This window comes from Aedes aegypti, chromosome 3, assembly GCF_002204515.2.
Source record: "Aedes aegypti strain LVP_AGWG chromosome 3, AaegL5.0 Primary Assembly, whole genome shotgun sequence".
NCBI classification, from domain to species: domain Eukaryota; kingdom Metazoa; phylum Arthropoda; class Insecta; order Diptera; family Culicidae; genus Aedes; species Aedes aegypti.
Window position 1 is genome coordinate 113,318,346 of NC_035109.1, and position 11,275 is coordinate 113,329,620.

The 11,275-nt window shown below is 39.7% G+C and overlaps 1 protein-coding gene across 1 annotated transcript; it reads right to left on the reverse strand.

Annotated features, from left to right (window-relative positions):
• Nucleotides 1–1,732: 1,732 nt before the first annotated feature.
• LOC5575410 (28S ribosomal protein S30, mitochondrial) lies at nt 1,733–4,377 on the reverse strand. Its single transcript, XM_001661880.2, has 2 exons — nt 3,802–4,377; nt 1,733–3,023 (listed from the first exon to the last, which is right to left on the reverse strand). Exons 1-2 carry the CDS (start codon nt 4,242–4,244, stop codon nt 1,793–1,795), a joined length of 1,674 nt encoding a protein of 557 aa, XP_001661930.2. The 5' UTR covers nt 4,245–4,377; the 3' UTR covers nt 1,733–1,792.
• Between the last annotated feature and the right edge of the window lie 6,898 nt (nt 4,378–11,275).

Below are 11,275 nucleotides of genomic sequence, written 5' to 3' on the forward strand. Positions count from 1 at the left end.
AACTACTTAGGGTGTAGGGGCAATCAGTAGAAAGACAAAACGTCGAACTGGGATGTTACTGGGAATCTTGCCAGCTTCGTGAAAAACTTTCTAACTAACCCCATCCATCCAAAGAAATCTCCGAAGAAAACAGTGTTCCACTGGGATCGGTTATCGCCGTTACGCTCTTTTTGGTGGGAATGAATGGTGTCTTCCAATCCTTGCCGAAAGGTGCATACGTACTGGTCTACGCCGACGACATCTTGCCGAAAGCCACGGGGGTACAGCCGAAGATGGTCAGGCGAAAATTGCAGGCAGCCGTAAATGCAGTCGCCAAATGGGCTTTGAAATCTCAGCAACCAAATGTGCAAGACTCCACACCTATAATTCGAAACACCAACCACCAAAAAAGCCAATCACGGTCAACGGTACTGCTATGCCAAACAAGAAAACCGTTAAGATCGTTAGCGTCATCCTCGATCGGCACCTCTCTTTAAAAGTCCACTTTAATAATATCCGATCGGCGTGCAAGTCCAGAATCAACCTAATGAAGCTGATATCCGAAAAAAGAAAAAGAAGCGATCGAACGTCCAGAATCCGTGTTGCCAATGCAATCGTTAACAGCCGATTGTTTTACAGGATCGAAATAACGGGTCAACGCTTCGACAAACAACGCTCGTCGATCTCAGCTCGATAATCTCGGGACATCTGCCTTCTATGCCAACCGACTCGGCCTGTGCCGAAATCGGAGTCTTGCCTTTCCAATACAAATTGGTCAAGAGCATTGGCAGTAGGGATATCAGTTTCTTGGGAAGAACCAAGAACGACGGATCGGAGGCCTGCATCGAAATACAGGCCAACCAGATCCTAAGGTCCGTGGCCGGCATAGAGCTACCTGCGGTATCTGAGCGACACTGTAACGCCGGCTTTTGGGAAAGGAGCCGTCCTAGCCAATGCTCGGTCTTCTCGTCAGAGGCAACTGCCATATTTCAAGCAATATTGCAACCGTTGGACCTTATCCGACCGGTACTCATCTCTACCGACTCAACTAGCACCATCGCAGCAATATTATCGGACACCAACCCTTGAATTCAGGAGATACAGGAGGTGCTTGACGACGAAGAAAACATCACGCTTGTTTGGGTTCCCGATCAGAGCGGAGTTGCGGGCAACGAGGAAGCGGATAGGTGTGTCAATACCGGTCGAGACAGCGAGCGTCTGAATGACATCGTCCCGAGCGACGTGGCTACTGGAAAAAATAAAAAAAACGAATGGAGGGAAAAATGGCATAGCGAAAGGAGTCTCTTCACCAGGGAAATTAAGGGGGATGTTAGAAAATGGGAAAATCGCCCAGACAGAAGGAAACAAGTTATCCTCTCCCGATTTCGAATGGGGCATACGCGAGTCTCCCACTCGATGAGTAGCGGACCCAATTTCCGAAGAATCAGTGAGACTTGCCGGGTGCATAACTCTGTTGAACACTTCTTGTACACCTGTCCCATTCTGGAGCTCCTGAGAAAGCAGTACGATACGGGGAGCATTCGCACGATCCGAAGTTTTTCATTTCAGAATACTAGGCGACGATGCAATCTTGCATTCTGAGAAGAAAAATTATCTTGCATCTCGTCACTTTTATTCACAGAAGAGAGGATCGATGAAGAGAAATCGATCATGCGACTTACGCCCTTATTCTAGCACACGCTTGATTTATATTAGAGAAAAAAGGTGTTTCGAAGAAAACTGCACAAACGCATAAAATGATCTGTATTTATTTTTAATAGAACTATGAACGAATGTAGCAAACTTATCGTTATTAACGTCTCACATTCGGATAGTACGTCGCTTCGAACCGTGGCTTACTCTTGGGCCCATCCGGGCGCACCTTCCGGGGGATATACTTCAGAGCGTGCTCGTCCATTCGCCGCTTATACATATTCTGGCCGAGTTCGAACGGTCTCCGTTTCGGTTCCATTTGGCGTGTTTTGTTGTCTACCTTGTAGATTTTCTCCCATTGGTATAGTTCCGGTTCCGGGCGATGTCGAGGTCGATTCGCGGCCACATGCTTGTACTTTTCCTCCATGAAGACACGACGCTTCTCGTCCAAAATGTCGGCCACTCGAGTTTCGGTTTTGCACAAGTATGGCTTTAGGTCGACGCCCTCGCGGATATAAGGAGTGTTCATGTAGAATGAAATTAAATGCAGCAAAACTTCGTCGTTCATCCCATGCACTTTGCCATTCTCGTCGACATGCTCATACAGCTGAAGCTCTTTCGTTCCCCAGCATTGATTGTAGCGAGGATTCACATCAACTTGATCCGAATGCAATAGAGTGGTATTGAGTTGGTAGGCATAGAATGACCACATTTTTCCGTCAGTTATAACGGTTTGTGTGGCCAGTGGGTAGGTCAAATCGTTGAAAGTAGAGAATCCTTGGTAGCAAGCTTGTCCCAATGTCCAAGCATAGCTCGAAAAAATACCTTGAGCGTGAAGGGCCTCCTGCAAGTCGTCGATGGCGCAATACGAAGGACGAAGGTGAGCATGACTTCTACGCTGGAATGAAACCAATCCAAATTCATGCTGATCTCCAGGCCAGAAGCCAGGAATAGTCGTAGCATGTCGCTGCTCGGTGTTATAACCTAGGGTTATCGGGTCGAAACGGAACTCAGGGATCTCTACCCCATCGCGTTTAGCGTCTAGATTATCTACATTATTTTCAGCGAACACATCCAAGGGATGTTTGTGCCTCAATGCGATGTACGGTTTGCCAAGGTACTGAATTTTACGATCATATGGATCGTTGGCATACTCTTTCTGCCATTCTACTCCTTCTTTGATTTTCTTCACCAAGGATGGGGGTGGAATGCCGCCTAAAAACCAGAATGATTCATGTCGCGGATCGAAATCGGTTTCAACTTCATTCAGATGGGTATATTTCTTTGATAGACTATTAATCAAAGCTCGGTTTAGGGCCGTCAAAAGCGATGAAGTGACTATTTCCTCCTTTTCTTCCGGAGATATTTCTTCGATGGATCCGTACGAGCGACTAGAAAGTAAGAAAAAAAAAAATAAAAATAAATTAGCTGTAATTTATACAGGGTGCCGACTACTTGGAAAGTCAGAGAATGTCTGGGAATTCTAAGGAACTCCTCGACGAATTTCTGCAGATTCCTTCAAATACTACTCCTGAAATTATTTGAACATTCTCCAACGAATCTTTCAAGATTTTATTCTTACATTTTTTGTTTTCAGGAAAATGCTAGAGAATTTTTTAGAAATTAATGAAAAATACGGGAAGTATTTAGAAAATCTAGAGAACCTAAGGAAAACCTAATGTAATCTTCGATGAAATTTCTGTAATAGTTGATTAACTTCTGCCATGATCCCTGAAAAATATTTCTGAACTTGTGTGGATGTCTTACAGGATATTCTTGATGTATTGAAATGGTGATTATAGCTGGAAATAATACATTAGTTCTCTGGATAATATCCTGCAGGATTTTCATAAGCAAGTCGATAAAAAAGAACGGAATCTCGATAGAAATTTGGGTAGGAATGATCGGAAGAATTTCTGAGATATGTGCTGGTGCGAACACCTGAACACATTTTTGAAGAACTCATGAACAAAATACTCGAGAAATATCTGGACGAACTGCGGAACGAATCCTTGAATAAAATGCTGGAGAAATTCCTAGCGAATTTTCTGAAGGAACTTCGTAAGGAATCCCAAGTCAAGTTTACCAAGGAATTTCGCTTTTACTTTTTACTTTACTAGTAAAATTTTAGTCACTAAATTATTGATTTTGTGCTGATTAAAACATTACCTGTATCCCGTCAGTTCGAACCCTATCACATCCTCCAGATTGCCTCGTATTTCTTCCAGCAGCTTTTTGGCTTCCTCTCCCAACTTCCCATAGGTCTCCGGCAGATTTTCCTGAAGATGAGTTCGGGTAGCGTACTGTGCCAAAGGCAGAACGTTATACGGAAACTTTTGATCGGTGATAATGTGCGCCTTATAGCCATAATACTTAGGCATATTGATTTCGAACAATTTCTCCTCCACAGAACTCAATTGCTGGATCCGTTCGTGCCATTCAGCAGCTTCTCGTTTCTTTTTGGACCGAAAGCTAGGATCTTCGATTGCCGGGTATTGAGGCTGTGCCGTGTACTCTTCGCTGGGATTTGCAAGGGCTCTCATCGACAGCGATAAGCGATTCGTGCTTCGCAGCATGAGCTGCAAATTGCGACGGAAACTTTGCGACAGCATTTTTTGCCTTACACTTTAATTTACAACATTAAAATCCTAAAAATTCTCCGATGTTTTCACTGATTGAGGCGAGAAAATGGAAAAAGCGAAAAATGTGCGGTGGTTACGAAACTGACGTTTGACAGCAGTTTTTGTTTTTCTCAGAAGAAGAGTTGCCAGCTGCTCAAAATAGATTTGAATGGATTTGAGCAAGTGAATCACGTGTGAAATATTTCATTACACGCTAAATCTTAACTCATCCAAAATACGATTACACGGTTAAAAAAATATATGGTAAACAGCATAACAATCATACTAAAACCATATTCGGTCTATTCACCCCTTGCCATGTAGCATTGTGATTCGCTATTACCGTTTTGATTCATATTACGGCCACTTAAGCCCTATTCGAAGCGTGAGCCGTCTAAAAGCATATAAATTAAATCAATCCATATGATATCTCAGCGTTATTATGCTATCAGGACACTTACCTCTCGAATGGTAGGTGTTGTAAAACTTTTCGTAGTTCGGTTTTTTCTGCAACTCGACTGGAAAAATAAAGTTTATTGATTTCGACTTCAATCCATAATATTGTAATCAACTTACAAATTAGTTTCCCAACTATTCTACCTGTCCAAAAATCGTTCCAGCGTTAGTTTTGAGGTTGGAGAGGCTAATAATAATAAAAGAAAACACTGTTATCTGCCACTAACTGAATGAGTAACTATTTTGTACTTACTTCTCCGTTCGTACTATCTAGTTAAGAACTTGTGCTTTTAGTCAGCTTAGTTTATAAGAATTGTTTTAACTGTAATTTTAAGAAATAATAGTAGTTGTTTAAGGCATGTTTTAGAAATAGCTTTAGATTCCTAGAAAATATCGTTACAACTTCTGTTTTCATACTAGCACGTAAAATAATCTTCACCAACCTCCAACTGTTTTAGATCAAATTCACGGTAAAAAATTCACTTGTTTAGAAATAAGGTATTTAATAATATACAATAGAATTTTATAGAATATTAGATAAGTTTTAGCTTCTTCATGAGATCATCACTTTTTCGTGGATATTTTTGCTGATGTCATCATTGGGCGGCTGTCACCGACGTGTCATCGTTGGCGTACAACGCAACGCGTCGACATTCTTCCGCGCCGACTTGAGATGGAACCAGACAATGGGCCGAGCTAGCGCAATTCGCAACAGTAGGTAAAGATCTGAATTCCACAACTCCAATAAATTTAAATAAAGAGAAATGTGTGTCCTTTTCATGATTCTTATTCCGGACATCACCTCACTTTTGTTTCTTATTTCGGACTCTTTGATTCGAATTCCGGACAGCTTGTGAAAAGCAAAAGTTATAAAAGTTAAATCGTTAAGGCTAAGTAGCCCGTCATTCGTTTTGGCAACATTGATGACTTTTCAGCTTGCATTTCAAAGTGATAAAACTAAGTCTTGATAGTTTAAATTGTCTTGAAAAATTATCACTGTACGCGCTAACATGCTTAAAGTATGCTGATACTTTTTCAGCGATGTCAGTGCAAAACCAACTGATTTTCTTTTATTTGAAACCGTAAGATAAATCAGCAACAATCATTAACGACGAGTACAAATTTCAATGACGGCCTATTTCGCCTTAAATAAACACTACCAGCCGTTAGAAAACGTCAACACCAGTCGAGCATTGTAAATTTTCATGGGTTTCTATGTAAAAAGCTTAATAAAACGAGTCTCAAAATTATGAGCTTTTGAACGGCACATTTTGAAACATTTCAATTGAAACCTTTCCCTTACAATCTTGAGTGTCCGGAATTTGAATCAGAACGGTATAAATAATAATAATAATAATAATTTATTTATTATTTTAATTCAACTGACTGTTAAGGTCTCATTGAATGACTTATTACTATGTTAACAATAATACATCAATTACAAATCATAGAAATTACGGAACCCACAATACAACACTAAAACAAAAATATTAATACATTAAAAGCAAATACATTCATCATACAATTCAAATTATCGATCAATTTATAGAGAATCATTTGAAACTTAAAAAAAAATAAATTTAGACAGGTTTCCATGTTACGTTTTGCCTATTTCTGTTTACGAATTTTCTGAACTTCATATTTTTTGGCCAGGTCGCCGGATTCATTGCTTGGGATTTCAAGTTTTTATCCAAAACTACTTTGAATGATATATAGTCCCACGAACGCCTTTGAGTCCACTTTGGTACCAGTTTTGAAACATCAATTTGCTCGGGATCGGGAACATCCAGCGCGCAGGAAATCATTAAACCAACATCTCGCTCAGTAGCACTCACGTCGATATTCGTTAGAAATAACGAGAACTCGTCGTCATTTGTTATGAGCTGATTCTCATCTCTCTCCGCATTTGAACCACATGCATCCATTCCGTTGAATAGTTCGCATGATGAAATTGAAAGAGAAGTCGAATGTAGTAGTGATGCGTCTTTCGTCGAGGATACTTTTACGGTATTGGATAACGCTTGTTGAAAATCAGCCACAGTGATTTTCAGGAGGTTCACTACATTTTCTACACGCTTGTTAACATTGATCTTGGAATCGATCACATCATCAGCAGTATCGTGACGTACATCTCTCCTTCGATGAAACATTCTGATACACTCATCACACATCCAGATGATGTTGGATGATAGTGCGCACAACGCATCTTCATTCACGCAACTTGCATGAAAAAATCCAGCACAGTCTCCTTCACAGACGGTATAGAGCTCGGCTTCAAAGTCGATAGTTTGGTGCGGGAATAGCAGTCACAATATTTTTCACCAATAGTGATTCTAGGATTCCGTCAACTAAGATATATTTCGATTCTAACCCACAATTTACCGAAATGTCCAAACGAATACTTTCGCACGATCGATCGGGGTAAAACAGATAGTAAAAATGACTATATAAACGATCACAATTTTCAGCTAAAGAAGGAGAAATTCCAGCGACGTGACTATCGTTCTCGGGACGGTAACGGTACTTAATAATAATACACACTTAGTTTTTTTTCTCGTTGTTCGGAAATTTATTTTACCGGAAACGTACTGTAAATAAATATTTTACTGATGTTTCGGTATTACAAACGAGATTTACCGAACAACCTTAAGGTGAAGATAAATCGAAGCCAAACCTCAAAATTTCGAGAGCACGGATCTGGAGAACCAAACATCCGTTTAAGCTGAAAACTTAATCGATTGGTTACTAGCTGGTGGTGACCAATCGATTAAGTTTTCAGCTCAAACGGGTGTTCGGTTCTCCAGATCCGTGCACTTGAAAATTCGAGGTTTGGCTTCGATTTATCTTTACCTTAAAAAAATAAAATACCAAAACAACATTTACTGAAATCGTCGTTTTATGTACCGAAAAACGGTAAATCGTTTAAAATCGCCGTAGACTTTAATATTTTACCGTACTTCAGTTCATAGTGCTACAATGCTTTACCGAACAAATGGTACCTTTAAATTTCTGAGGCCGCCATATTTGTTTCGAAATGCTTGTCAACACGATTTTATTGCATCCGATACTGTCTAATAGGTTTTCTATATTTGAGGCAGCAGGGAATGAGCGTCTGATACTTCTTTTCCGTAAGTACAACCTGAGGGTTACTTTTAATAGGAACCCTCAGGTTGTTAAAGTTAATTTTTAAAATGTAATAAAATGTTTTTGTTGTAGTATCACCCATTACGGGAATTGGTGGCACCGGTTTTGTTCGATAGCGGTGAACAGCTACAAATGAGCCAGGATTATTTTCTTATAAGTTAAGGCGAAGTAGGCCGTCATTGAATTTTGTACGCGTCGTTGATGATTGTTGCTAATCCATCTCACGATTTCGAATCAAAGAAAATCAATTGGTTTTGTACCGACACAGCTGAAAAAGGTATCAGCATACTTTATGCATGTTAGCGCGTACAGTGATACTTTTTCAAGTCAATATAAACTATCAAGATTGAGTTTTATCACTTTTAAATTCATGCTGAAAAGTCATCATTGTTGCCAAAAAGAATGACGGGCTACTTAAGGCTGAGCTACAATGGTGGGAGCGGCAACGCGGCACGGCAGGTTTTGACAGAAAATGTATGGGTTAACTGTCAAATCCTGCCGCGCCGCGTTGCCGCTCCCATCATTGTAGCTCAGCCTTTAGCCACAGACAAACAGACGTAACACTTAGAACAAATGTCGATCAAAATCATAGTCACGAGGACATGTACGCCCAATGCTAAAATCGGTGTATTTGGCCGATAGGTCAACAGATGGCGGTAGTGTGCAAACGTCAAACACGAACAAAAACGATGCGAGCGCTGCGGGTGGTGAATCGGCCACCTACCATATTTTTGAACCGACCGTTAAAAAGGTGGTCGATGGTCAATGATGAGAGTGTGACGTCTGTTTGTCTGTGCTTTAGCCTTAAGCCTGCGTTCGAGTTATTGGTGATGTTGCTGATGGTTTCAATGTCCCAGCTTCACCAACAGGCAAGCAGTTACACTTCTCAAACATGTCTACTCGATTAAAAAATTGGAAACACGAATGAAATCGATTAATTTGATATCGAGATAAGATTCATTGTTTTATTCTATTCCAACTGCCTGCTGTTACGAACAATGCGTTCGGTTCGGTAAAAAAAATACCGGAGTCGGTGATGTTTTCTAAGTGTGTAATAATGGTAATGGCATTTATATTACAGCATGTATATTGCGTAATTAATATTGTCATGCATATTGTGTTCTGCAAGATATATCCACGTAATGCGTTTATATGGAAATGTCGATATACCGTCGCAGTGATAATAAAAATCACCAAATATATAAGATTTAGCAAATTTGAAACATTTGCGTCCTTGAAGAACGAAAAAATCCAAGCCTACTTGAGTTGTGACGTTGCGTTTGAATTGCGCGCATATCTTTTGCGCGTTACCGTCGCCGCTGGATGTGGATTTAAAATGAGCGCCGCAATAAAACGATTGCATAACATTTTGCGGTAATTCACTTCGTGGTACCGGGTACCCCCCCCCCCCCCCCGCATAGAAAAATACATTTTGCCTTACATTCCAAACAGTAAATTGCTTCTAACTGGTAATGTTAATTTATCACAAACAGTCAATTTCATGTTGAACAATACGAGATCCCACATTTTAAACAATAAAGAAAAGTTTATGTAATCCGTGCCATACAGTAACAATTTATTATGCTGTCGTGATACTGTTAAATGGTATATGGATGAAGGCTCGCGAGATATGGTAGAAAAATATCATTACCTTCTGACGAATTGTTGTTAATTATATTTGCGCAACACACTACTACACGTACACTTCACTGTATGTTACAGATCTTCGACAGTTTGGCAAACAGCATCACGTTTTGGTATTCGTAAACGGAAAAAACATCGTTCTGTTGCACACGCCCAACAAAAATGAAAGAATGGTTGAGTAGGGTTTCATGAAACAGACATTCTTTTACTTGAGTTTCACATAGTACAAATTTTGTTTCGGTTTCAATCTTATTTTCACTTTTTTGTTCGGGATTAAAAAAAAAACTTTTTTGTGACTGTGAAAATTCGAAACTAATGTGTAATTTTTTAAGCGTGTTAAGTTTGTTTGCCTCCGACGTAGAAAAAGAAAGAAAAAAAAGTTGTGAAGCGAAAAAAGGTGAATCAATTTGTGTTGAATGTTGTGTTTTTCAAAAAGAAGTGTTCCAATGAGGCTTCTACTACTTTTCGGGAACGAAAACCTCTGCGCCTTGTGTAAAATTGAAACCTCCGGATGTGAAGCCTGCATCAAAACCAATTCAAACACAACATCCCGATCGGACCGATGTTCCACAATCGATATATCCCCGTAGGGTTCGTTACCGCTCGATCCCCAGCAATCAACAAGCGGATTATCTACAACAAGCATTCGATGGATAACACTTTCGGCGAACCTAAATCATTGCAAACCCGGGCCATATTCAGCACATTTTATAAATGTGATCGCGAAGTACCTAGTTGGGTGAGTTTGTAATCGTAAAGTACTATTGAAAATATTGGTTTTGTGTTTTTTAACCTCATCTTGTCTCATTTTTCATAGGATCTGTTTCCCTTCGGCATAAGGAAATGACACCGGCCGAAATTCAGCAGCTTTTGCCAATCAGAAGAGCTCGGCAAAAGTGATTTTTGTGTAACTTCGCAAATCTAGGAAATCCAGGAAATGATTTCATTTTTATAAGTGAAAATATATTATAAACTTTTCAACATTGTGTTTGTTGTTATTAAACTTGAAGAAGAAAAAGAAAACAGTATAGTATGGGATGAAAATACTATAACGCACCATTAAACAATCATTACACGTACGTTATTTATTCCTTTTCCGGCTTTATGGGTTTACTATTTTGAAACTGTTTGCCTTACAGTAAAATGAGCGAAAAATGGATGGTATATCTACAATTTGACAAATTGTAAACGCTAAAATTTGTTCGGGAAAATTGGCGTTTTTTTATGGTTACATAACTTAACCGCCTATTCCCCATATTGTGATTTTCGCAATTACAATTTCCCAGACTGTCAAAACCGTTAGCGATACGGTTGGTTTATTGTTTTTTTTTTGGATGTCAAATGAAATTATTCAGATATTGTCGCAAATTGTTGGGGATAATAAAGGAAATAGTAGAAATATAGTTTACAATTATGCGGGCCGTTGGTTTGACCACATTTAATCTGAACACTTTTTAATTTGTACCCCGCTAATTTGCACATCGTTCAGATTAAAAATGGTTCAAACGTCATTTAGCTCATGGTACGGAGTAAAGTGAAATGGAGTGCTGTGGAACAGAACGCAGGTTCAAAACAAAACAGTGAAAGAGGTAACCAGAAACACGTTTCTAGGGTGACTAGATGTTCAAATTAAAAATGAACCCCGCTGGTTTGCATGAGGTACCGTTCAAATTAACGGGGGTTTACGGTATACCATTTCGCGGTACGACATTTCGCGGTTTGTACCATTTGGCGGCATGTTATTTCGAGGCCAGTATTATTTCGCGGTGTACCGTTTC

What these genes read in the sequence shown, in the direction of transcription:
- LOC5575410 (XM_001661880.2), bottom strand. Translation starts at nt 4,244, where the DNA reads ATGCTGTCGCAAAGTTTCCGTCGCAATTTGCAGCTCATGCTGCGAAGC. An exon ending in TTCGAACTGACGGGATACAG is followed by an intron (nt 3,024 to 3,801) that starts GTAATGTTTTAA and finishes CTTACTTTCTAG; the next exon opens with TCGCTCGTACGGATCCATCG.